The 27,489-nt window shown below is 40.4% G+C and overlaps 4 protein-coding genes across 6 annotated transcripts; 1 reads left to right on the forward strand and 3 right to left on the reverse strand.

Moving 5' to 3' along the window:
* Nucleotides 1–380: 380 nt before the first annotated feature.
* On the reverse strand, nt 381–9,173 carry LOC121180989 (protein GPR108). Its single transcript, XM_041036721.1, has 18 exons — nt 8,659–9,173; nt 8,224–8,343; nt 7,821–7,871; nt 7,489–7,580; nt 7,317–7,387; nt 7,061–7,194; nt 6,922–6,984; nt 6,728–6,829; nt 6,520–6,653; nt 5,148–5,223; nt 4,917–4,990; nt 4,715–4,832; nt 4,496–4,626; nt 3,653–3,696; nt 3,505–3,554; nt 2,980–3,063; nt 2,504–2,625; nt 381–2,113 (listed from the first exon to the last, which is right to left on the reverse strand). Exons 1-18 carry the CDS (start codon nt 8,752–8,754, stop codon nt 2,026–2,028), a joined length of 1,650 nt encoding a protein of 549 aa, XP_040892655.1. The 5' UTR covers nt 8,755–9,173; the 3' UTR covers nt 381–2,025.
* A 1,978-nt stretch (nt 9,174–11,151) lies between these two features.
* LOC121180164 (pyrin-like) lies at nt 11,152–13,611 on the reverse strand. Of its 3 annotated transcripts, XM_041035332.1 has the most exons (4): nt 13,492–13,560; nt 12,869–12,904; nt 11,739–12,012; nt 11,152–11,625 (listed from the first exon to the last, which is right to left on the reverse strand). In XM_041035332.1, exons 3-4 carry the CDS (start codon nt 12,001–12,003, stop codon nt 11,468–11,470), a joined length of 423 nt encoding a protein of 140 aa, XP_040891266.1. In that variant the 5' UTR covers nt 12,004–12,012; nt 12,869–12,904; nt 13,492–13,560; the 3' UTR covers nt 11,152–11,467. The 3 variants fall into 3 exon arrangements, with proteins under 3 accessions (XP_040891266.1, XP_040891265.1, XP_040891263.1); XM_041035331.1 differs by lacking the exon at nt 12,869–12,904 and having other exon boundaries at nt 13,492–13,611; XM_041035329.1 differs by lacking the exon at nt 13,492–13,560 and having other exon boundaries at nt 12,803–12,904.
* A 215-nt stretch (nt 13,612–13,826) lies between these two features.
* LOC121181376 (vascular cell adhesion protein 1-like) lies at nt 13,827–18,672 on the forward strand. Its single transcript, XM_041037317.1, has 8 exons — nt 13,827–13,835; nt 14,346–14,386; nt 15,582–15,680; nt 16,055–16,130; nt 16,678–16,816; nt 16,901–17,230; nt 17,464–17,694; nt 17,984–18,672. Exons 1-8 carry the CDS (start codon nt 13,827–13,829, stop codon nt 18,052–18,054), a joined length of 996 nt encoding a protein of 331 aa, XP_040893251.1. The 3' UTR covers nt 18,055–18,672.
* Nucleotides 18,673–19,055: 383 nt separating this feature from the next.
* Nucleotides 19,056–26,739, reverse strand: LOC121181377 (ubinuclein-1-like). The gene is made up of 15 exons (XM_041037318.1): nt 26,605–26,739; nt 24,826–25,089; nt 24,257–24,361; nt 24,044–24,142; nt 23,609–23,746; nt 23,315–23,406; nt 22,622–23,216; nt 22,410–22,480; nt 21,616–21,745; nt 21,386–21,510; nt 21,168–21,266; nt 20,902–21,045; nt 20,736–20,786; nt 19,923–20,552; nt 19,056–19,180 (listed from the first exon to the last, which is right to left on the reverse strand). The coding sequence occupies exons 1-14, from the start codon at nt 26,737–26,739 to the stop codon at nt 19,949–19,951; spliced, it is 2,652 nt and encodes an 883-aa protein (XP_040893252.1). The 3' UTR covers nt 19,056–19,180; nt 19,923–19,948.
* Between the last annotated feature and the right edge of the window lie 750 nt (nt 26,740–27,489).

A 27,489-nucleotide genomic window follows, 5' to 3' on the forward strand; every position in this document is an offset into this window, starting at 1 on the left:
ATTAATTATCAATTATCAATAATCAACTATTTTCTGAATAAATGCATGAACTGTGTGGTATGTGAAATATCAACAAAGAGGAAAAATGCCCCTCCAATGTGACACCTTCAAATTGATTGAAAAAGTAAGCAAACGAAAATAAAGTATGAACCTGTGTGTGTGTGTGTGTGTGTGTTTTGTTACCTTTGGACAGCGACAGTCTTCATGCTAAGCTAACTGTCCCCTGGCTGTAGATTGACATTTAACAGACAGTTATGAGTGGCATCAGTTACCTCTGAGCATTTCCAAAATATGGAACTATTCCTTGAACAGACAAGAGGAAGAAGAAAAAAAAGAAAACATTGCTTCAAGGCAAATATACATAAGGGCTTCTTTTGAGATCTTTCCAGAACACCAGCTTTATTGTGACAGTTCACACAAACAGTCCTCTGTAACAAGCACAAAACCTTCCTCACTCCACTGATTTACTGTCTGTTAACTCTTGTCCACCCAGGTACCCGACACCCAGAGTCGGGAGAAACATTAACAGTCTGTAAACGCTGCAGCTCTGTCTTCGTTTGTACAGGAGTGTCTGTGTTTAAATCTCAGTAGTTTTTCATTGATTCCTCACATTTACTCTCCCCCTCCATCTGTTAAAGGAATCAAAAAATCTCTTTGAAACTGAGCCTGTGTCATTACTGTCTGAAACCCTGTCTATAAAGCTTCTATGCAGTTCTTATGAAAGTGTTATGTGCCTCCTTTCATATCAACAGTCTTCTTCTCTAAATTATTTACAAATGGCCATCTACCATACCTGGCTGCACACAATTCTGATCTTTCATAAACCAATAAATCATCAATAATTAATAAAATAAGCTTCACATCAAGAGCAAAAAGGGTAAAACCAAAAGCAGACAAATTCAAAAATGATCAGTTAGGTCACTTCTCTGCCCAGATTGGCACAGCATGGCCAAAAAGAAAACAAAAACAAAAAAACAAGGCCGTTGTTGAAAACAAGAAGAGCCACTGCTCTGGTTATTACAGAAAAACCTGTTTCCAAAAACCTGTTTATTCATTAAAAAGTCTACATGTAACCATCTGGGCTTAATTCACAGAGATGTGAGTTGACCTTGACCACTAAAGCACTAAATTACAGCAGCGGTCCATGTGACAGACTGGGGGGAACTCTTCAATATAAACAATAATACTGAAATATGATATTTCAATATGCAATAATTAATATATTGAAATATACAACCATTTTTATATATATATATATATATTTCAATATATAAGAAAAACATCCTTTACTGTGTGGCGGCGAAGTTGTATGACTGATGGGACATTACTGACCCCTGAACAGTGGGAAAGAGAAACATCATGTGAAAATTGTTGTTGTTCGAAATTTTTTTCAATATATACTGATTAGCCTTTTACCTGAGTACGGGCTATTTTCTCCAAAGGGGAAAAAAAACAGTTGTGTCCAAATTTTGTGCTGTCTCACATTCACACACACACACACACACACGTGTACTCACGTCACACACGGAAAGGTACAGCTAAGAGGTTCGCAGAAGTACCAATTTAAATAGCCGATATAAACACACCCGAAAGCAAGTCCTCTAAAATGATAATTATCTTTGGGGGAGAGAGAGAGAGAGAAAGAGAGAGACAAATTGTAAAGAACATCCGAGCTCATTTCCATGTCTCCAACCATCAGTGTGGCGGGAGCCGGTCTCCTTCTGAAACCTTTCAGAGTTTCTGGGTGTAGAGGTTTTGAGGAAATAGAGAGCGTCCAACAAAGTTAGTCTTTTTTTTCCTTGTTTTCTGGGGTTTTTTTTTTTTGTTTTTTTTTTTGTTTTTTTTGCATAGCCAGACAGTGGTGGCGCCTCCTTTCTGGAAGTGCAAATTTTTGAAACTCTTGTCAACACAAGACTTTCAAAATGATAGCTGTCAGTGTGGGTGGGGAGCCTTGGTCCATGTGCACCCCTCTACACCAGCTGGCCTGGGGATGTTTAGTGGGTCCCTCCCGAAGATGCTTCCTCCTCACAAGGTGGACTCCTTCTGGCGCTCACGACCATTAGACGTCTTCTTCACTTTGGAAATACCCTCCAGTGCACCTGACTCAGTCACTCTGGACAAAAGGAGAAACAGGGAGGAGCAACAACACTTTATTTAAAGAGAAAGGCTGTCTTTTAACTTTTAGCTGTCAGTGTGGCTCGTTCTTTCCAGCGACACTGGTATTTCAGATATCCATCATAAATAAATGTCCATAAAACTGCTTAGAAATCACAAAAATACACTCCTCGTAACAAAATATATATCCTATCCATTAAGAGTGTTTTCAAAAACCAATGGAAACAAAAAAAATCAGTAATACTGAAGAAAACTGCTTCTCTGCTGCTCCTCTTCCACTACGTGGCCTGTGTAGGCATTGTGTAAAAACATGCAGTGCTGTAAGTCTGCAGGTAAAGTGTGGAGGAGAGTTTGATGCCTTAAATGGAAGGTGTGGGCTTATGCTTACACTTCATCCATCTCCACGTCCTCCTCGTCCTGGGGAAGCTGGAGGTAGGGGTTATTGGATGCCGGTCGGAACTTGTAGCCCGTCAACACAAAAAAGATCAGAGTAGACACCTCCACCAGAAACTGTGGAAAAATAAGAGTGCATGGGTGTTTAATGACAGATGGTTGAGAGACTGCTAAGATGTGTGCACCAATCACAAAAGACGAAGATTGCTCACAGTTGGCTTGTAGCTCGACAACTGCCAATAGCCTCTAGCTACCAGCGCATATTTTGTCAGAATGAACATGCTTCTTCCCAGCCAGTAGGCAAATGAGCTCCATATTACTGGCATCGGACCATTCAAACATAAATCTAAGTCCTTGTGCTGTCAAATCTCAAATCTTGGGGGTGGGTGGGGTGTTTTTGACCTCTACAAACAAGTGCTCTTTAAAGTAATTCAGTCAGATAGTTACTGTACACAGCTGTTTGTGTCTTACCTCATAGCACCACTGCCACTGGAAAGGCATAGTGACCTTGAGCAGAATGGCTATGATCCTCGTGAAGTAGATATAACACACAATCTAAAAAGAAGGGAACAGGATTTCAGCAATTTGGCAACATTGGCAGTCGGATGCTTAAACCAATCTAAACTGAATCTCCCATTATTCTCTTGCTTGGTAAACTTGCTTTGTGACGTAGCATCGAAAAGTTCAAACAGTGTGTGTGGTTGTTTGCAAAGCTTTTGTTCTGGCTCTGCAGCAGTGACTCTGCTGAATGAGAAGCCTGAAGTGGCCTTGGCAAACACTGTGAATCAGTCTAATTTACTGTAAGAGCGACGCTTCATACAAATGATTAAATATTACAAAAATACTAAAGCAACATCACTAAAAACTTCATTATTACATGTTAACGATCTGAGGCCATTAAGCTGTCTTATGCTATGGTGTGGTTGGCAACTTCATCTTCATTGGCAATCTGGTGATGACAGAATTAAAATACTGCTGAGCTGAACTCCCTCTTACCATCACATAATAATGCCGGAAGAGCTTGAGCTTCTCCAAGTTCATGGCAGCTGAAAGAGACGTGAAGCCAATTTAATAAATAAATAAAAATAAATAAATCTACATCAAACCTTATGGTTTTATGGCTGTAACTGACCAATATTCTCACCTTTGCCATCGGTGCTAGAGGCCTCTTGTAGATGACGGATAGACCTATAAAGACATTTTTTTTTGGTTTCAGAGCAACAAATACATGTGCAGTAGATCTGATCATCTAATCAGCTTATTAGTCAATTGTCAGAAAATGAATCAGAAACTAGACCCAAAGATATTTTTGCAGCAGTGCTTTGAAAAGGTCCACTGGACTGTCGGCTGGACTAAAAAAAGACATTTTAAGACATAACATGGGTATTTTGAAAACTGAGACAGGCACTTTTCTATAGATAAAATGACAAATCAGTTAAACAATTGTTAGCTGCAGCCCTATTGTGCACACACAAAATATTATTTTGTGTGTGCACAACTAACATGGTCCACGTAACACTTATTATCCATCATTTACTTGCTTCATAATTTCTATCGGGGTATTCTGGACTTCAGACTGAAACTTTCAGCAGTTTTCATTTGTGTTACTGATGTGCTTTGGCTGAAAAGAGGAAAACCTAAAGCTGAGGTTGAACTGAAATCTGCCACTTTATTTTGTCTTTACACTAACTACCACCAAGAAACATCCTTCCTCCGCTGCTGAGGTCATTTTCACGGCTTTCACGGTCATTCAACTTGCCTCTGACTGGATGGTGGTGCTACTCTTCCAGCCTGTTATCAAATATGCAGTCTTGCATAACTTTTTGTCTCCTGGCAATCAATCCCAGCCGGCTGCTTGTACACTAATCTCAAAATTATGCAATGGATTTTTTATAATGGAAACTGCAGCTGATAAACTAGATGGACCATGTGCATGCGCGTGCACACACACACACACACACACACACACACACACACACACACTGACCAGACAACAGGGAAAAGGATGGCTCCGCAGCAGATGAGATCGACCAGAAAGAGAATTTCCTTCCACAGATAATATTCACTGGAGCCTTCCTCTGTAGACTCAATGATGATGTAGGCGACATTAGCCAGGACCTACAGGATGACAGGTGAGTGGGTTACCAAAACAAATTCACACAGTATAAACAGTCACACACAACTCCTGTGTCTCAGGCACACACACCTGCAGGGGGATGACAATGATGAAGATCTTCTTCTCCTTGTCCGACAGGATGTATTTAACGAAAGCCCACCCAGTGCCAATCAGTGCCAGTGTGATGAACAGGAGAGCCCCTTTAAGCCTGGAGAGAACATCCATTCAAACCCATGTAAAAATCAAACACGACATAGACTGAACTTCATATCCTGAGAGAAGCTGTACTTACAGGTGTGTGATGTAATACATGACAGCCCAGCCTTCAATGGGATGCCCCTCGGTGTTGATGAAGTGATAGTTGATCTGAGAGACACAACGAGAGATGTTTCATAAACAAAGAATCCAGGCAAACTGTGAGCGCAATAAGCAGAACAGACAGAATAAACACCACAATAAAAACCAAACACAAACATGTGACGAGAAGTGACGACAGTTTGCTCTGTGGTGATGCTGGACTTACACTGTGGAAAACCAATGACGTGGACTTGGTGAAGGCTAGCGCTGCCATCAGCCAGTGGATCTTAAACACGCTGTACCTGCAGACAAGCACTTAAATAGTTTATATACAAAGTAATCTGTATCACTAGAGTGATTGATGCAATCATTGCACCCTAATCAGGAGTATGGTCCCTGGTTTTGAGGTTGAAGTGTGTTGTACATTAACAAAACTACACCGACACTCTCGCAGCGCACATGTGAGCATTTTCAGATTTTCTAATTTTGGCAACAAACTAAAACAGAAAACATTAACCAAAAAAAAACAAAAAGAGTTACTGGTGTCTTCTTATATTTAATGCACAGTTCTAATGATGTACATCAGTCAGGTGGTAGGTCAGTCCACCACTTTGATCCATACTGAAATATCTCAGCAGATATTGGATGGAAAATGATGGCATGGAATGACATTCACGTTCCTGTCAAGCTGAACTGTAATCACTTTCCTTTAATCCTTTAACTTTTCATCAACTACCATCATAAAGTCAAAACTTTAATTTGTCTGCAAAATTAATGACGGCTTCGGCTGTACTTAGATATTAGCAGATTAATACCACAGTAAAAAAAAAATAATAAAAAAAAATGGACCATCAATACACATTACTATTTTATTGTTGTGGTTTTTAGGTGTGTGTTGTGGTGCTGTGATATGCTGATTTTATAACTCCCCTTCTTAACTACCACTTCGTGCACCACACCCTAGCAGTCTATGTATATTTCAATGCTTAGATATATTCATGTTTGTACAGAACACTACCCTACATATGTGTAATTAAACATGAGTTTATTTGACTTTTCCAACTGGGGGCAGTGGGAAAAACGCAGGCCTAACAAATGTGCCTAAAAAGACACCGCTGTAACATTAGCCAAATGAAGCACACTGTAGCCCTAATGTAGCACTAGCATGCTCACACTCAAACAAACAAAGGCTGAAGCTGTGCGTCACTTCGACAGTTGCATTTGTGTGTTTGGCTGGGGCAGAGCTCTGGTCTGGCGGGCCACAAAAAGAACCCCCTAAACCCAGGACTGTAACACATTAAATTAAGATGGTGAATACGATATACATTGCACCTGCTAAACAGCAGCATGTTAGCATTGTTATTGTGAGCATGTTATTTAGCTCAAAGCAACACTGTGCCTAAGTAGAGCATCACAGAGGTGCTAACATGGATCTAGAGCCTTAGTCTCTCTACAACTTAACAGGATATGCAAAAACATGCCTCTGCAAACAGCCCTACCACACACCCTGCGAAGAGGTTTGGCATCTTTAAATGAGTAAGCTGTGATATTTTGTCACACAGTGCTGTCAGCATTCATGCCAGTATGCGTGTGTATACCTGTGCTTCATGAGTGTGTACACCCAGACCATGGCAGCGGTGAAGAAGACTCCAGCCATGCAAATGTACAGGCGAGACAGAGGAATTTCTGCTGCAGACAGGAAGCCGCCTGGATTCTTCTCTGTCACTTCGACCTGCAGACGATACATTCAAATTAACACATGCACACATCTGAGCATACACATACTGACACACACAATGAACTTACGGTGAACGAGTAGGGCAGTTGGGATCCAGGCGACCTGTTCTTACAGTAGTGGAACTTGAGGCTGTACAGACCCTGCGCCAGCGAACCAACCACCATGTGGAACTGTGGGGGAGGGACAGACAATTTCACACAACAGTAAACCAAATCAAATATTGCTTCACATCATACATAATGGTCAAAAAAAGCGTACTTACACCGAAGTTGTAGGTGCCGTTAACTTTGTTCAAAGGCAAAGTCAGCTGCTTGGTACTCCCCAGCTAAAAGTAAATACAGATTAAAAACTGATTTTAAGAATAAATCTCAGACACAAACAGACACAGAAACACTCCTTACATGGAATGTATTTCCCTCCACTTTTTTAGCTTCTGCTGGAGCTTTTGGTTCTGTCTGACCCTCTGTCTTCTGATCCAACTTATCATGTGGCTCTTGAGGTTTAACATCGGGAGCATCCCTGGTTTTCCTCTGACCTACGGGACAAACAATATTCCAGTCTGTTTAAAATGGCTCTGTCATTCATTCAGGTGTTTAATTATGGCTGCAAAAGGAAGCAACATGCTGAATGATTTTGTAAGATATGATCAACACGGACCTTTAGGCGCTTCAGCCTTTGGCTTTGGTGTCAATAGGTTGTCTTGCTCACCCATAGCTTTCACAGTGACACTACACAAACACACCACACACATAATACAGTCAACCTTCACATTAGGCAGTCAGGGCACAGTAATACACACTTCTTGACAGTGGTTCTGAAATATACACACCTGAGGCTGTTGATATCAATAAGAAAAAGAATGAAAGGCTCGTTGTTGTTTGATTCTGTCAGAGTGAGTGGGCATGTTTCAGTTTCCTCTGCCTGTAGAAAGAAAACCACTATCAAATAATCACATTTGAACAACCCAGTGCACGTCTTGTCACTAAACCTACCCTGTGACATCAAGAATCTGATGTATAGGTATTCAAGGACACATGACAAATGTTTTCCTCGAAAGTATAAAGGTGTGATTACTTAAAACAAGCTTGAAACTGACTTGTTTAACTTGTCCTACAGAACTTTTAATATCCTACATAAATATTAGTGATGGGATGTACTCACTGTGTAAGACAAGACTCCATTCACACGTGACCTGGAGAGGCTGAAACCAACCTACACAGAGTGTTATAAATGTCATCAGTCAGTGGATCAAAAGCACATGATTTTCCACGTATCTTGTAATATCTGTATCTGTGCTGCCACACAACCCCAAAGCAGAATATTCCCACCCCCATGCTTAAAATATGGCAAAGAGAAAGTTACTTAGTACTGAGTTAGTAGGATGCCCAAACTTCAGTTTATTTTTAAATTCATGATATAAAACGTGGCATTAAGCTTTCATTTTAATAATTGTTTGCTACAGAGTTGTATTTACTTCTTCCCACTTACAAATAAAATCAGCAAAATACGCAGTTTGTACTCTCACAAATACACACGCAGGCGAACAAAAACAATCACTTCTTACCGGGTAAGTGCTGTAGTTCAGCTGTTCATTTGGGAGGCGCAAAGAAATCAGGCTGACATCCAGAGTCCCATTAGCATAGAAGCCAAAATTGTTGAGGTCGACGACAGACCGAGTTTCATTCTAGACAGAAGCAAAAAAAAAAGAAAAGAAAAGAAAAGAAGAGCTGAGCAGAAATGGAAAACTCTCCAGTCAACAGCTGCAGCTTCCGTTCATAAATACATAAATACGCCCCCATCCTCCTCATAACTTGCGATTTTTATTACTTCTGATCAAGTTTTACACCGTCACGACTCGAACCCACGTTTGGATTACCGTCTGTCACGAAAGCCAATTAAAGCAAACGAGTCGGCTAATAAAACGAGCTCCAACTAGCTTAACTAGCCTACGTTAGCTCCTAAGCTAACAACAGTCTAGCTTGAGAGATACTCGCCTTACCTTCAGTGTGAGCTTGTGTATCCTTGCTTTACACCCAGACAGCAGCAGTAGAAGTAAATATCCAGCCACAACACAGCTTCTCTGTGCTACAGCCATCACCGGGCAGTGACCAGCCTGCTAACGGTAACTTACTGCTAGCGTTAGCAAGAAACAATCCTGCCAGATGGCTAAAGAGCGAGCTAGATAGCGGTTTTAGCAGTTCACGAGGTGAGTTAATCTTTAGATGAAGTGTGTCGGCTTTTATGTTACGTCGTTTGTTATCAAATCATAACCATTAATGTTATGTTTTCCTGCTCTTTTGTGCTTTCATCGCATAAGGTAACAGCTAGTTCACAGATGGCAAAAATCTCGCTTCCTGGTCTTGTATCGAGAACAAAACATTGAGCGAGGTGCAGACAACGACGTCACCCGCGGCGGGTCGACGTCCGTTACAACGCTACGGATTCAGGGATCCAGCAGGCGATGCCGTGCAGCAAAAGCTACGAAAGTAGAAGAAAGTTATAAAAATGACTTTTAAAAGTGATAAGTGGGTTATAAAAGCCCTTCACACGAGCAGCCCAAAGGCGCGTGTTTTTATTCCGTCAAGCAAACGGGTTTCCGCTTCCTGACTATACCTTGTGCTAGTTGTCCTATATTTGGTCACATGGTTCGTGAGCTTCCGGCTGAAAGTGTTCACGTGACTGGGCCTCCACGTCTGTGGAATCTGCCATCAGGCATCAAACATGTTTGACACGTGGAACTTGAGTTATTATTGACTGATTTCTTTATTTCCTTTTAATGAAAGAGTAATACGGACAAATGCTGTAGTTTTTACTTTAAATAAGAAGCACCGTGTTTGGATAACAAACCATTAATGAATGTTAATAGCACATTTATTACTGCTGTAAAGATCAGTTATAATCCATTATTGAGAGCAACTTTTGGGTTGCCAGATTGTGGAAAATCTTCCATCAGCAGTCTGAGGGTGTCACTTTGGTTCTGCAGCTGCTGATCCTTCTGTTGAAGAAAAATAGAAAAAATTTAATTGCCATAATGTGTCATAATAAAGACAACTGAGTCATAGCTAATTCTAGATCATGTCTAATTCTGTCCTTTCTTTAGTTTTATATTTATTTTTTGTTACTGTGTGCTGATTAGTTAAACATCTGTTCATTTTGTGTTCTTTTTTTATTGTCTTTTTGGTATTTTGTTGGTTGAGTATTTTTTTCTTTGCTTTCAAACAACAAACAGATAAATGATATAATCATGATTTTGTCATGCTTTCTTATGTTCAAATGTCCTTAACGTTTTAAATCTCAGCAAATGTTTTACAGTAGTGGCACCACTACTGATGATGCAGTAGCCTCGTGTGGTGATATGTATGACAGTTAGTCTCTGACTTAGAACGAAACTAAATGGAATTTTTATAGCCACAAACCACAACCACACATGATTGGTTTTCATTTTGGAGACACTGAAATGCAGAGGCTGATTGATGGATTGACTGATGGAAGTTAAAGAAACTTTATACAGCAGATGTATATTGCTTGTAGAACAAAATAGATTTAGAGATTTGATAGCAAATGATCCCGTAGAATGCAGATGTTAGATGTTCAGTGTTAACAAAGTGACAAGTTATCAGGCAAAATTTTAATCTCTAGCAAGCTCTGTTGAGACAGACAAGCTTGCTAGAGACACAAGAAAAGCAAAAAATTTAAAGCTAATAACTATGCTGATAATTTCATTTTGTTAAAAGTTTTTTTTAAGGCAGATAGAAACCTGTCCCTTTGGTCTAGTAGGTAGTAGTAGTTAACATCAACTATTAAGTGAAATTACAATGCATGAAAGCTTATCCATCACAGGTCCATTCAGCCATTCAAAATATCAGATATAGCAGGTCACAGTGACTGAACTGATAAAATCCCTGATGAGCATCTGAAATGGTTTCATAAGGAAAATCCCTGCAAAACTTGGACAATCATGTCCTAAAAATGGAATAAATTCAGCTTCCCATTCACTACTTTGAAATTATTTAACAGGATGTATTTGATATCAACAGCTCCCAGCTGTGAAATGAGAGCTGTCTGTTATGATATGGTTACAGAGAAACACAGAAACTAGGGCTCCACCCGCTGACAGTACATGCTGGCTCACTGCTGTGACTCATGGGACACTTGAATAGAACTGAACGATTGTTAATGCTATTGGTGACACCTGAGCATTTCCTACTATGGCAAGTTAACATGTCTGCTGTGAAAGGCATTTTATTTATAGTATTTATGACAGTTCAGTACATTCACACTTTGTAACTGTATCTCTGTATAGTACTTTCCATTATTACTGGTGGAGTCTGTGTTTCCCACACAAGACTGAACTCTGACAGATTATAACTTCACACATTTTTTTTTTTTTTGCTATTTCCTCTTAGTAAACTATGTGAGGGTAAGGGGTACAATGAGGATAGAAATATTGAACGACTACCTATAGTAGTGCTAAAAAGAAGTTCAGGCCACAGTGCTTGTTGTTGTTTATTTAGCCTAAAGTATTTTCTCGTACATTTCTAACTACAGATTCTATTAAAATGTACCGAGGGTACAAAAACACAATGGTCATTAGACTTGGACTTCTTCTGTGACACTTAAAAACAGCTTCAGATGAGAAAACCCTGTTTGCTAATTGCCAAAAGGGCAATGAGGGCAATTACTCCAAGGCCTTAGATGCTCAGGGCACCCAAAGGCCCCCGAGGGTGTGTGGTTTATTGTGATCTGAAAAGTTTCAGTTTTATTCAGTTATGAACAAATAATTGTAAAAATAACAATACAATAACAAGTCACGGGTTGTTGGTGGTTATAGTGAATGATCCAATGTTGGAACCAATGATCTTTGGGGCAAAGACCATGCTTCCATTCTGAGCTGATATTGTGGTAGGACCAGGAGAAGGTGCCGGAGTAACGGAGGAGCAGGTGGTGGGTGCAGCTGTTTTTCCCTCTGTAGATGAAATAATACAGATGTGGAGAATCAGTAAAGAAACAAAGGCTGGAAAGAAACTAGTTTTGGTTACTTTGACTCACAGGTGAGTTAAAGAAAATCATCCACTGCACCTGCGTATGCGTTCATTAGCTTTTTCGCAACATCGTTGATGTTCATTTTTTTCAAGACCTCAACAGCAATGTTCACGGCAGACTCTTCACCGTAACTGTCCATCATCTTTGTCACAGTTTCTCTCTGGGATGCCGTCTCCAGGCGGGACTTAGGAATTGGTCTGCAGTCTTCCAAGATTTTCATCGACAGGTACCACTTAAAAGTTTGGAAGTCATCACTGGTCAGCCATTCCAGACTCTCCAAGAGCAGCTGAGGAACCAACATATCTGCTGACTGAACAGGCAGAAGATGGGAAATTAGTTTTCAGTTCATTACAGATTAGGCTTCAGTATTTAAAAAAAAAAACAACTTTCCAGTAATGCTCGTTTGTTACTTGTTTGCTTTGTTGATAAAGATAGCTGAGAAAAATAATATCACTTTTGTATCTATATTTGTGGTTTTACAAGGGTTTGTGTGCTGGACTAGGGTTGCAGCTAACAGTTATTTTGGTTATATAATAATCTACTGATTTAAATATTTCACCTATATAATGTCTAAAAATAGCGGAAAATGCCATCACACTTTCCCAGAGCCCGAGAGGGTGTGTCTAAATGGCTTGTTTTGTCCAAAGAACAGTCCAAAGTCCAAAGATATACAGTTTAATATCACAGTCACCACACACATCAAAGTGTTGGTATTTTCGCTTAAAATGAATAAAATATTTATCAGATTTGTTGAGAATTAAGCAATCAACGATTTCTGTCAATCAACAAATTGCTGTCCATTTTAGCCTGTGACATCTCCAGGAAGTCACTTGTTATTTTTACACTTTCAGACTAAAAACTTTGACTAAAAACAGTCATAACCTTCATTAGCTCTTAGCTCTGAGAGTCTAACAAGTTCAGATAAGTCAGGCCACAGATCATGAGGCTCCAGAGAGCAGCTAACATAAGGCTGTTTAATCAGTCTTAATACTGATGTGTGTACAACTGTTAGGGCTAACCTACAATATGCATACAACACTATCCACATGTCATAATGATGCTCTAATGTGCGCCAGAAAACAACCACCTTTAATACTCACTTCAAAAAGACCATCAGGCTGCACAAACAGACTTTCAACGAGCACTAAAAACCGAAAGGGACTTACCCCGTCACTGTCACCTTCAACCTACAGCTTCACCACCTATAGTCATAAACGGTTTAAGGTTTGTGGTTTTGCTTTCACTTTCAACTTTAACCTGTCTAACAGCAAAACTTTCAGGGCACTGTAGTAGAAACCATAAGTACGGAAGAGGGAGGAAACAAAACCTAAATGCTGAAGTTCAAAATTGAACTTCAGCATAAATAAACCAATTACTCTTACAAACAAGAGTTTTAACTGATATTTAGAATCCCATTAGCAAACAGTACCTGCTTCCCGTGCTCCAATTTAATACATTTATTATGCTTCAGCAACAAAAGTACACATAACATTTAACGTTGACATGACAATACACAAGATAAACATAACAAACCATATGAAGACAGGACTCAAAGCCTGTCTAAGACATAGGATAGCTCTACATAATATCATCTCCTGTCAGAGAGATGAAAAAATAAATAAAAACTGTGTCAGCACCACAAGCTATAAACACAACACTGACCTCAAACTTCGAAATGTTTTTACATCAAACATATTAGCAAACAGTTACTTATTTACACATCAAGCAGACATGGAACAATTTTTTAAGCTGCTAAATCCTCTGCTATGTTTATTAGCAAGCCACTAACCTTGTCTGTCTGTGATGCTGGGCAGGTGGCATGAAATGGGTTTAACGAAGCGTTTCACAGAAAACTTTAACTCCTGTGGCTGACTTTTGAGCACAGTGGGAACCAAAACTGTAAAGTCGCCTGTAAAAAAAACAAGCAGTTTGCTGAAGGAGGTTGAAATACGCCTCAGAACTGAGTCTCTGTGGTTTGTCACTGCTGATGACGTCCTACACATACACAGTTTTTTCCATTGTTAGTATAAAAAATATTGATCACAGAAGATTTATGTACATAAAACAGAAAACTGTGCATGGTTTTAACCAGACAGCAATGATATGTAGATTATTTTTAGCAATATGGTGAAAGTAAAACTGAGAAAAAAAAATTGGCATTTCAACAGCTGACATTACCTAGAACTGGATGGATTTTTTGTGACAGCAAATCATCTTTGAGTTTATTGTTATGTATTCTCGAAAGTACTACAGCAGCCCATTGCTGTGTAAGTGCACACACACACACACACGCACATTCTTGCCCTCCACGTTTCAGCACTTCACTGCATTATTCTTGACCCTCCCTTCCTTCCTTTCCTGATATACCAGCAGAGAACGCCCATGGTGGGTTTCAGAGGCCAGAGCAAAGGAATCGCTGATTATTGGTTTCAGATCCACAGGAGCACACACACACACACACACAAAACACATACATACACACCCACGCCCCCATAAAACCCAGAAGTGCTCAGTATTTCCTCAGAAGTCACAGACTGTGCTGCCGCCAGCACCACACAGCCAGTTACCTGTGTTTGAGGAAAACACAACATCAGCAGCTGATATTCTGAGCCAGGGAAACTGATGAAGGATGTTTATTTCTAGTTGGCCAATCATGCTTCTGCTGTTTCGCCGGTTTGGCTCAGGTGAGTGAAATGACAGCTGGATGAGTGCTATGGGCAGAAACTTGATACAGACTGGTAATTTAAATCAGTGAACCTTTTTTTTTTTGCCGTCTTACTCTTCGGGATGGCCAGTACTTCGTCACAGATTGTGGATGTCAGTTAGGTATAGCTGTTCAACCAAAGAGTGCTTTCCATTCAGTTTGTGTTATTTTACAAACTGTTTACAAGACTAATGAAGTAAAACTCACAAAAGAAACAGAAGTGTAAACAAGAGATTAGCAGGGACTGAGGGTTTCTGGACAGAGTATGTTGTAGATACAGAATTAAGAAACTTGTTACATGTTAATGGATCAAAGGTAATAATCCCAAAAATATAATATAAATATAAACCTTTTGAATGGTCCATCCTGCAAAGTGACTGTGTTAACTTTGATGCTGTCTTTAAATAGATTTTGGTCCAAACATTTCCATCCTCAAGTTAAATCTTATTTTTTTTTACTTAAGTCAGAGACTTGACATAAATATCATTCAATCATGACAGTTTGAACAGACATAACCTGGTAACTGTCTTATTTCACCCTTTTTGCAGAGCTGCGTGAGGGAAATATAAGTATAGCTTTTGACAGCTGACGTGCTGGCACACATCAGCGAGCTACTGTGAATGAGATCATCTAATGGGCAGGAGAACAACCTCAGGATCCAGTGGAACAATAGTCACAGAAAAGAGTAGGGAGTCCTTTTGACTTGGGCGTATTTGGGTGTCCTTCCTTCCTGAGGAACACGCTGGGTGTATTCAGCACATTACAAAACAATGGTTCACAATAGATCAGCTAAAAAAGTATTATTTTGCAAGATGGCAAAATTCAATTGACCATTGCCTCTGTTATGTTAAGACAGGGGAAAATGTCTCATAAGTTTACACAACTCACAGCACCAAGATAAACACAGAAGACTATTAACATGCAGTCTCCATTAAAGCTCCACTAATCTACAACGATATGGAGGGAATTTTAAGATATGTTTAGATCAGTGTGTTCACATATTTATTGTGTGACTTATTGTGTCTTTCTTCCTCTCCCACTCACCTGACCACTCATGTGACCTCAGTTACCACATCCCCTGTTTTCATTTGCACACCTGTTCCACCTCTTCCACTGCAAATCTCACCTCCCTCACCATTTCCATCAAATCTCCCATCTCTCCCATCTTCTGTCAGTGTCCCACCCCCCATCCCTCCCTTCATCAGCAGCTCTGGAGAGTCAGCGGAAAGCGCTCTCTGCCCTCTGACAGTGTCACCCTCCACTCTGGTGGTCAGGTATGGCGGGAAGTATTTCAGTGTTGAAATGTTATGTCCTAAGTGTGTCACAGAGTATTTCAGAGTGGCACACTGATTCAGTGATTAAAGAGTCTGTTCACCCAAATTCCAAAAATGTTTTCTTCCTTCTCTTAGACATGAGCGCAGACATAAGAATCTGGTTCACCTTTTTGCCCAGCCCCATTTTTAGAACTGATCTTCTAGTCTGAGAAGTATCTATGCATGCGTAGCAGCTGATGCCTGTTCAAGCTAGTGTTTAAAGTTTGAACTAGAAGAACAAAGGGGGGAGCTATATCAGTGCTGCCACTGACCTGTTTGGGAAGTGTACTTTCCCCCTGTTTGTGTGTAAATTTGTGACAACTCTCCCATCACAGGTTTGGAGATCCTGTCGCAGCTAACTGCTCTGTGTCAGAGAAGGGATTTCCTGTCCTGGGTTGGATAGTCCCACTGGTAAGAGAATCGGTGTTGATGATTGTATAACTTGAAATCCCTGTTAGCTAAAGAGTAACGTAACACCAGTGATCTTGTCTTTGCTGACCTTCACTGATTTCACCTGCTCTTTACCTGTGACCTCAGTTGTTTGGTCACCAGACAATATCCAGAGCCTTCAGCATCTCATGGTGACTCTCATTCAACCCGACACATTGATGCTTCTGTGCTTTTTGACCATTTCACGAACCCGACCCAGGGAAATGATTAACACTTCGGCCAAGTCTTTCAGCTGGACAGCTGGACAGCCTTCTTCACCCCAGTGCCCACCAGTGGGTTCTTAGATTGCCACCACAAGAGACTGATTGGCTCCAAGAGGGCTGAACCCTTTGAACAACCAACACTCTGAATACCTGCAAAGATAGAATTTATTGTAGGGCTGCAGCATTGGATTAAACTGTAAAGGTGTAAAAAAAACAAAACAAAACAGAACTAGCACAGACAGGACAGTAAAACTGCTCTTTAGTCAACAGAATCTTAAAAGTTTTGTGACCTTTTGCAATTCTAGCACGGTCCTGAGGCCGTCATGGATCGTTTTCTTGTCTGGAGAGTGAACAGGATGACCAATTGGAGCATCAGTCCTGTATGCTATGCACTGTCTGAACAAGGAGGACAATGCGACATTACTCTCCCTGTAACAGTCTACAGTGAGTTAATGATTTTCTGTCTGACATGCTAGAATATGCTTTGAGCCTTTTCTGTGTGATTGATCTGTACATCTGTCTCCACAGAGCCTCCAGACAGTGTGTCCATCAGCTTTAAAAATCATTCTGGGCCAATGTTTGAGGGTCATAAGTACACTCTACAGTGTAAAGTACAGGATGTTGCTCCTGCTGAAAACCTCACTGTGACCTTCTACAGAGGACAAACTGCGATGGGTCATCTACAGTCCAGCCATACGGAGAAGACACCAGTCACTGAGATCTTCTGTCTAGACATCACGCCCAGTAAAGAAGATAATGGAGTCCAGTACTGGTGTGAAGCCAAGCTAGAACTGGGACCTGAGGGACCACAGCATCCCCCAGTGGTGATCTCACAAAAACTCAATGCTACAGTCTTCTGTGAGTTAAACTGCTAACATTTGTCATTACATTTAAAGTGTATAATTTTTACCTATGAGAATTTTGTCAATCTCCCCTCTTCTCCCCCCTCTACCTCTCTTGTGGTCTGTTCACACCTTCAAAACTTCTCTTTTCTCTTTTCAAAATGCTTCTTCCTCTTACCCATTTTCCGGTGTAAAACATATCAACTGCATTTTACTCAACTCCCACCTGTGGTTTCTCCTCTCTCCCAGTTGGTCCACACCTCATTTGCCCTAAACCACTGCAGGTGATAGAGGGAAAGAGCCTCATCTGTGAGGTGAGAGGCAACCCTCAGCCATCAGTCATCTGGTTCAGAGATGGGCAGGTGGTTGCCCTGCCTTCTCACTTAAGCAAAAAGCACGCTGGGAAATACACAGTCTGCACAGACGGATTTCTTGGACAGAAAAACTTTACAGTGGAGGTGGAAGTCCTTGCTGGCAGTGGTAGGTTTGTTATCAAACAAATGAAAATTTCCAACAAAAATAAACCAGTTCAGGTGTAAGACCTGCATTCCAGATTTTAAACTCCCATTATTACATACATTGACAAATTACAAAACATCTAACCTTGTTATTGTCAAATGTTTGGGTCTTCCTTCCTAAATTTCTGAGAAATTTAGCTTTGTCCCATTATGATAGAGATTATGCATGATCAAAAGGGGACTGGACAGAAACATTGATCTATAAGATTTAAGGTCTCCCTGTATTGATTTAATTGTCTTCCTTTTCCTAGGAGCTGCAAACAGCTGTAATAGATATTTCCTTTTGGCCGCTCTGTTTATTCAGATGATTAACTCGCTGTGAAACCTCCTGAAAGAACCCAGCGTGATCTGTGATTTGTCTTTCCATGCTGCTTGGATGAGCTGCTCCTGCTGTGAGAAACATTTGCCAGGAGAGGCTCAGTGCTTTGTGTCTCTCTTTGTCCAAATGGATCAGTTTTGAACTCATGTCTTTTTTTTTTTTTTTTTTTAAATGCATCTTGTAATGGCAAGTTCTCTGCTTGAGAGCTTCAGGCCCAGGTACACTTTCTTTTGTTATTAAACTTAAGTCTTCATGTAATGCACAACAGTTTATCTGCAACATGTCAATTTCAAATCATCCAGAAAGATTCACATTCTAGTCTTGTACAATTTAATAATCAACAGTCGTACTGCCATAGATCTGTGTCAGTGGAATGCTTTGCCTTTTGCCTGTGTCTTATTAAAAGTTGTTTTTGAACTGTATGAACCTTTGTGGACCAATGTTAGTGTTTTCCCTCTGTACATGGAGCCACCCAACATTGCAAAGCACTACATCTTCCGTGACTGAGATTACTTGCTGTCTACTGTGGATTAAAGTGTTAACTATTATCAAACGTCCAACAGCGTTTTTTTAGGATTTTTGTTTAAAAAAGTATGCGACTGAAATTTGGGTCCTGCTGGCCGGAGCTCACACCACAACCAAAACACATCCCTGATTTTGCAAGTAGCGCTTTAGTAATTGAGAATAAAATGTGAACTATAAGTGAGGTCCTATAAATCAGAAAAATCAGTTAATCACACTGAACCATTTCATGCTTTAGTGCATCAATACAAAAACCTTATGTCCAATTTGCTTCAGTTGCCGTTGTAGCAATGATATAGCATATAATCTCTTTATTATTTATTAATTCAAAGTATATAATTGACAATTCAAACAAAACCTTCCAAATACAAGTCACAGTAAAAGGATTATTAACATAAGTGATTCACTGAGTAACTGTTAAGTATCAGACACAGATCGGGGGTGGGATGTCAGTTCACTTCTCCACTCACTTGTAAAAGTGCAACTCTTCCTTTCTCAATCACATTTTATAACATGACAGTAATATTGGCAGATTTTCTAGGTAGCCATTTACCACTGTTGATGTTGGTATTTGACAACAGTTTTTCAGAACCTTGTCACGTGTTATCTAGAAAGAAAAGACAGAACATACATAATTTTCTATCCACTTGACAAAATGCATGAACTATGTCACAACATCTTACAGCTGTGTTATTGGCATTGAAGTCAATTTTAAGCAACAACGACTCTTGCAGCACTTGAAGTATCTTAGGGATACATAAGGTCCCCAAATGTGGACAATTCTATGTTTTCTTCTAACAGCTCAAATAAAATCTTGCAACTACAAAAACTTTACAAGTCTACAAAACAAAACTGAGAGCAAGTGAACCACAGTTTTGGTTTGCACTTAAGCAAAATTAGTTTGGTTGTTTCGTTCGTTCCATTTTGACAGCTTCAAAAAAGAGTTTTGAGAAGTCTGAGAAAATTACCCTGATGATATCATCAGGGTAAAACCCGCTTGGGCTTGGAGATTTTGAACAGAAAACCTGTAATATAAACTGAGGATGTGAATGAGCCAGAAAGTCCATTCAATACCTCGGAAATATAAATTTGACAAAATAATATTAAGCCAAAATCCACTGACTAGCTTTCTCCTGAGATTTCAGCTACATCTCTTGATCTTCATCAGCAGATGTAGTTTGCTCAGGTGTCGTGGAAAGCTTGTAAACGAACCTTGAGTCAGGGTAATTTTGTGAAACTGGGGTTGTGGAGTTTGACAGAGGCAGGGATGGTCTGACAGAATGATGCTTTTGGTTGCATTATGGGAAATGTAATTTTTTAACAACAAAAAGTAAATGAATAAAACTTACTGTGTGCCAGTCTGCATTGGTAGCGGTCACTGTATGCTAATGTCAGAATCATCCGAAATGATCTGCACCTGGTCAGCATCCACGTGTCTGGAGAAGTCTCCTGTCTGCAGTAGCTGGGGCAAAACAACCTGACATAGCCCACTCACGTGCAAACTGACTGGGCTGGACTGAGGAGGAGGAGGAGGCAGAGGAGGACTTTTGGTATCCACCCCAAAACTCCAGTGCTGACCTGAACGTTTGTACTTTGCAACAGCTGCTGCTAGGAGCTCATGGGAAACTCTGAGAGGTTGTTCTCGAGCCAGTGCTTGATCAGCAAGGAGATCCAGAAGTGAATGAGTTGCAGTGGATGTGGCATCGACGAGAGATTCGGCCGACTCTGCAGGTGTGGAGGGACCAGCATTCACTGTCACCCCTTCTCCTCTTTTACCCTCTACCTTTTTCAAGGCAGCAGCTTCCTTCCTCACAGCACCAAGTGACAATGAATTGGAAATGTCTGAGCCTTCATTAAAGACATCATCTGGTTCTTGGGGGAGTTCTCCTTTCAGTGGTGGAGCTCCCTGGAGAACGTCTGACATTGTGGAAGCACCGCTGATTGAGGACTGCCTCTTATGGGATTTGGCCTTCTTTACTCTGAGCACATGTGAGACAGTTTCAGTGACAATCTTTGATAAGCTGTGAAATTAACTTATTAATTGGGCATCTTTTACAAAAATCTGACTTTTCAGAACATTTGTTGGCTCTCAATCAGAAATTCATGGTAGTCATAAACTTAAACAAACTGGTAGCTTGAACTTAACTGATTATTGCACTTACTGTATTGAAGTGAAGAGGCCTAATAATTTCCTGCTCTCCTTTATCAGCACCCTAAAAAAAAAAAAAGTAAGGAAAGGGCACATTTATGTGTAAATGAGGTGAAAAACTTTCAATCTTACGACTTAAGAATATGTGAGTTTGCACCAGTATTTCCAACATCACATACCTAGATTGCATCCAGCCTTTAGGCCAAAGTGGTTTGATGTCGCTTTCCAGCAGCGTCTTGAGGTACTCTTCTGTCTCCTGGCTCCCTTTCCTTTCCTTTCTATATCCGTCCATTTTTTGCCTTAACACATGGGACAAGCATTCCCTGCATGGGAGAAATGGGATCAAAGAAAGACCATGTTACTTAAATTCCAGTTTCTGTCTGTTCATGTTTTCACATAGCCTGTTTGTTTAAACTGATTTTATACAATCTTTATCACATCTGACCTGATTTCCTCGTTCCATGTGAACAACTTCTTAGGACCTGCTCTTTTCCCACCTCTCTCCTCCACATTGTCCTCATTCTGTTTGCCCTCCTCTGTTGCCCTGATGTGGACATAGGCACAGTTCAAATCAAGAAAAAATGGTTTGTATCTGATAAATTGAAATCATGTGAATAGAGAAGAATCCACTCATCACCCAAGGATATATACTAATGAACGTACTTTGAAGCCTTGACTTGTTCATATGCTTGGCAGTTTGCATGGTAGCACGCAGTCTGTTCAGGCATAACTTTGCCGATGGCCTCCTTAAGTTTCTGCATGGGATCCTCCATTTCAGGGGGTTCCTTCTTGTCAATGCCAGATTCGAGAAGTTAGTCGCATACAAATAAAACGTTTGAACAACCTGATCCATCTGTAACAGAAACATAAACTCAAACATTAAGCAGACTCACCATGTGTGACAGTAACAGTTTCTTCACACGCTTGAGGAGTGTGTCTCTGCTGCAGGGCAGGAAGGATGACAGGTGCGTGTACACCTTGGAGCGCAACGGGCCACCTTGATCCCGACACTGCAACTCAATACTGGACCCAGACGGTCAGAGAGCTGAACTATGCACTCAAACACTTACTGTTACCTTGTACTGCTAAAGCAAACAACACACGACTCAAAGCCTGATTATGACCCAGAAGGGTCGGATTTATGGATGAGAGTAGCTCAGGGAATCAAACAGGTCATCAGGTAATCACAGGGTTGGTGATTTGCACTGTCCTGAGGTTAAAGTTGCCGGCATAAATACAATCCATTTACCATGACAGCTGATTTTTAGGACTGCAGAGTCAGTACTGATCTATAAACAAGGCCAGGATTCTGCCGTCATGCTAGCAGCTCTGTGAGCCTGCACTTACGTAAACTCATGGTGATGCTAGAGGAAATGTCGAGGGATCAAAGTCATCATGATGCATTCTTGACAAACCATGGATTTGTACCACATTGTTAATGCGGCTTAACCTGGACCAGTCCAAGAAGTGACACTTGATATTTATAACAGGATTCTGGGTTCTCATACTTTAAACTGGTTGATGACACAACTTTAACACCATGTGCTTCTCCACAGGTGTGATCTGTAATAAGTTGTTAAATGAATGACTTCTGGCACTGTTCAGATGACTGGGGTTTTATAAAGGCATCCAGTGTGCTCCTGGCTTAACACAGGGTTTGTTTTGTCTGTGCCATTGGATTACTCACTCTAACAGGATTGAGTTGATTTCTGGAGTGAAGAACTTGAGTTTCGACTCCCCCTCTGAGGTCCTCGCGGCCTGAAAAAATGAGTGTACATCATCCGTGCAGCCATCCTGCATTTGTCTTTTTGCAAGTGATGCTATTCACAAGCAATCTGACAACACATGTGAGACATCTTCACTTCATTTGTATATCTAAATAACAAAATTTAACCTTACTGCCATTAGTTTTTGAATACTGTCTTCCAGTCCTGGAGTGAGTCCCTCTGGCAGGGAGACACACTGATGTGGTGAAGTAGAACTGGTTTCTGAAGGGAGCTGGACTGGCTCTGGATGAGCTCTTGGCTGAAAATGAGTCTTTGTGTTTGAAGCTTGGGCTTGAGTGATAGCAGCATTTATCGGGGTAAGATCATTTCTTTTGGGTTGGAAAAGCTGCGTCTCTGCGGCAGGTTGAGGATCCGATTTTGGTGACAAAGTGTCTTCACTGGCATCTAACAGAGAGACCAAATCAATATCAAAATCCACTGTGCTGGCTGCTTGGATAAGAGCGTGGTCATTGGTTGATCCAATTAAACTCAGGAGAGGGTCGGTTAGCCCTGAGCCTCCACCGCCGGCTGCATCTGCCGGGCACATAGGGATTATGGGTACACCCATGATCCCTGCTAACTTCTGATTTGCTTGCCGCATTTTCTGTCGTTCCTTCTCCTTCTCTCTTTGGAACTTCTTCAACATGCTTGTGACACTTAATGTGCCAACAACCTTTTTCTTCTTTTTCCTCTTCATCTCATCTTTTGGCCCAATCTCAGGCAAAGCGCTACAAGATCATTTTGAGAATCATATTAAAACAAATGTTCTAACATCAGTGCCAAATTGGCTTTAAACGAGAGGTAAAATTACTTTGGTCACCCTCACCTTGAATCAGGATCCATATTGCTTTTCATCTCTCCACCTGCTCTGCACTGTTTCTTCTTTGGCTTATTCTGTCCACCACTGAGTTTACGTTTCTAAAAATGTACATTTGAAACGGTTTTTCTTATAAAGATACAGTTCAGAAATCAAATCAAGTTAACATTTTCTCAAGACACAAAACTCTGTTGGAAAGAAAACGTTTGGAAATCAGACACTTTCTGAAAAAGCACTGAAAAATGTCTCCTTATGCTGAAGTCTGTTCCTTGAGATCAACAAAACATCCGATGCACTACTTACTTTTGAGGCCTCTGGTGTTTTCTCCTCTGTGAGATCCTCAGTCTCAGTGTCAGAAGCCTGGCGAAACTGCAGCACGCCCGAATTTACGTAGAACCCACCAAATTTAGTCGTGATGGAAGCTGGAACAAATTCGTCATACTGCAGAGACCAGCCAGAATCAATATTTGTAATTAGGTTAAAACAGCTTTTGAATCAATAAGAAAGATTAAAAACAGCCAAAGAAAACATGCAGACGGATTGATGGGCCACTAAATGTAAGACCGTAGTGAACTGTCCTAACGGCCTCTGGTGAAGCAAAGACAATATCTGATGAGTGCTAAGTGAAGAAACTGTTAAAGAGCCAAACATTTTTTCAGGACTACAGGAAAAACCGAGGCTAGAAATATGAAATGATAACACTTCTGAGGAAACTCAAATGTGTGACACTGGACTCACGGCCTCAGAGTTGTCGATGAAAGAATCCTCCTCATCATAACCGTATCCAATGTCAATCAAGTCCTGAACGCGATCCTTCTTTTTCTTGGGTTTGCCACCCTGCAATGACAGGATGCGAAATATATATATATATATATTTTTTTTTATTCCATTTGCATGATATCACTATGATGAAGACTTTTAGCTCAAGAGTTTTTCATAAAAGCTCCTCACATATTTTTCCTCCAACTTCCTTGCAATGGCAGCGACCTCATCAGTTTCTATCTTCTCTTCCTCTTCAAATTTGCTCAGTGGGTCTTTATCTTTTGTCTGGATGAGCTAGAAAAAAAAAATAGTCTCATATCAATCATACATTTCACACAAAGATAAATATTTCAGTGTCCTACTGTCACAAATTTAGCACAGTTATAGCCCAAGACCTCCTTATGAGACATTTGTGAATGTCACACTCATTCTTTAAATTTGGCCAGTTTTCTGGTCACTGTTGTAGTTATATCATTTGTATTTAACATGAACATGAATATAAATTAATAAAATAAATTGTATTTTGTAGGAAAACGAGTGTCAGATATTTCCTTTTAAGTGAAAAATGTCCAGCCAAAAAACATGTTTTTATACTGACAGGTTACCTGTAAATACACATGGAATTTGGATTGTTTCTTGCGTGCGTTTTTCTTAAATCCTACAACTGCTGGTTTTTAAGATTTAAATCTCGTCTAACTGGAAAATTTAGACCATAAATGAGGTGAGTTTTCTCAGCAGGAGTCATATTAAAATCCCACCTTGTTGTCAGTGAGCTGGGTGTAGCTGAACTCTGGGAAGCTCCGCTCATTAGGCTCAAACAATGTCAGGATCAGTCGCACCGTGTCGGTGTCAGCGGGTCGGTCTGGACGGTTTTCTCTTCCAGGCAGAACACCTGACGGAAACCTCTGGTCCCCAGCCGGCGGGTCAGAGGATGGAGGTACATGACAGGACAAAGTGGTCAGCTGAACCCTCCGGGATTCAGCCATCACAGCGGGTGACACCTGCGGCGTGCGTGGTTCGGTCTGAACAAGACACGAAGTGTTTAATTAAGTAGAAACAGGTGCAGGTGTGCTGAGCTGTGTCACCTCTGCCCCGAGAACAGCCAATCCCCTTCCTAACACCGCTGGATATTTGTCAACATAGCTTTAAAAATGTGTTTATTCATTTATTGTGGTGTTTTTAACACATGATTGTCCATGATTATAGGGACATACAGATTTGTGTTCTGTACACAGAGAGCTGCAGATTGGCACAAAAACTGTTTCAAGACCTGCACAGTCCCTTCTTAACCACAAGGGGGAGCTGGGGATCCATGAGGACGAGCAGAGCCTACTGTCAGTGAACATGGTGTAAGATGTTTTAGGGACAGTTTACTTTAGATCCACCATGAACATGAAGCACACAAGCAGGATACTCAGCAGTGGTGAAATAGATTATGTAGTTTAATTTACATTTAATTAATTCAATGTCATTTCAGAAGACTATAGATCTTATAATCTGGATGTTACCAGTACTGCAGGGAATTACTGTAACTTACAATCAGCTGTCAGATTTTATTCAATATGATGAAAGTTGAGGCCAATCTTCAATGTGTCATCATGTGATCCAAAGTGACGGCCTGACAGCAGAGTGTTTGTTAAAGTGGTTTTTTGTTGTTGTTGTTGTTGTTGTTGTTGTTGTTTTTTTTTTGAGTGTCAAAAAGACTATCAATTCCAGAAAGTCATGTGTAAATCCTGCTCTTTTTCATGTAGCCGCGGTGAATCGACTTTGACAATTACAATAACGGGATAATTGCAGTCTGTCACCATACATTCATGTTAGCATTTCACAAAATAACCAATTTGAGCGTGATTCAGTCCACACATGTCCCTGATCTGCATAACACACACACTGCATCCCGCGTTGTAATTATAAATGAATTTCACGGTGCGAGGCTTTTAATGCAAATAATATGGATCTTTTTTCCACCCCTCTCTGCCCAACAGGACTGAGAATGAGTGTGTGTGTGTGTGTGTGTGAGAGAGAGAGAGAGAGAGAGTGAGTGAGAGAGGATCAGATTGCAGCCAAGCTTTGTTTGACTAGCCTCCCCTCTCAAATGAGTTAATGGGATGGAAGTTATTTGCCACCCTGAGCTTACAATGCGGGGTCGAACAGAAGCGTTGAATCAAAAAAAAAAAAAAAAAAAAAGGCGTCAATAAATGTGCTGGAGACAATGAACTAAAATACACACGAGCAGGACGAAGACAGACAGATGGAGCCTCAGTCTCTGTGTGTACGTGTGTGTGTGTGTGTGTGTGTGTGTGTGTGTGTGTGTGTGTGTGTGTGTGTGTCTGTGTCTGTGTCTGTGTCTGTGTGTGTGTGGTGGTCTGGTTGGTGACAGGGACCCCATCAGTGCAGGATCAGAGTGGGGAAATTGGAGGACAATGTTGGAAGAGGGGTGTGGGGGATAATTTAAACCGATTGGGGAGGCGGTGTCCCAGAGGTGCATAATTCACTCATTCATTAACTAGACCAAACAGGAGCCAATATTAATTAACTCGTTCCTCGTGCCGAGACGCCCCGAGAAGCTTGTGCTTTGTTGTCAATTGGCCACAACAGTTCTTGGAAGTGAAGGCTTTAAAATCAGAGGTGACAGGCCAGAGGGTGAAGGAGGCTGTTAAACCTGGAGTCATTGTGCGCCTAAGTGTAGTTTTTTTTTAAAGCTTTTGAATGGATAAATAATAAATAACCAGAGGTGGAAAGTAACTAAGTGCATTAGTCCTCATGTAGTTAACCTCTATGTACTCTGCTCCTTTATGTTTCTGTTGTACTGTATTTCAAAGAAAGCAAAAGTTACTCTGGAGATTAAGGTTTTACACACAAAAAAACAAGATTTGATACTTTTGCATAGACCAAAAAAAAAAAAAAAAAAAAAAAAAAAAGAATATTTTTACTTTTGGTAACTGTCAAGTAAAATTTGCTGATAATATTTTTGTAATGTCCAATTGCAAGTAATTTTGAATGCATATCTCTTAATATGCATGATTTGCATTATTAAAGTTAAAGATTTCAACTGATATAAGTGGTGGAAAGTGTCGGAGTACATTCATTCCGGTGCTACACTTGAGGATAGTTCTGAGGTACTTTTTGAGCAACCCTCTTTCATGCTACTTTATACTTCTACTTCACTGCATGTCAGACGGAAATATTATACTTTTTAAACTGCATTTATCTGACAATTGTATTTAGTTATGGGAAACAGGAGCTTATTTAAGTATTTTCAGATTATAGGACTTTATGCTTTGTCTCTTAAGTTGGAGATATATAGTAATAAAATACTCAGAAAGAAGCCATGTTTTATAACAAGTAATATATTTTTTACACTTAAAGTACATTTTTAGGATAATATTTGTCTACTTTTACTTAAGTAAAATTGTTAATAA

This window comes from Toxotes jaculatrix, chromosome 4 (genome assembly GCF_017976425.1).
Source record: "Toxotes jaculatrix isolate fToxJac2 chromosome 4, fToxJac2.pri, whole genome shotgun sequence".
In the NCBI taxonomy this organism is placed as follows: domain Eukaryota; kingdom Metazoa; phylum Chordata; class Actinopteri; family Toxotidae; genus Toxotes; species Toxotes jaculatrix.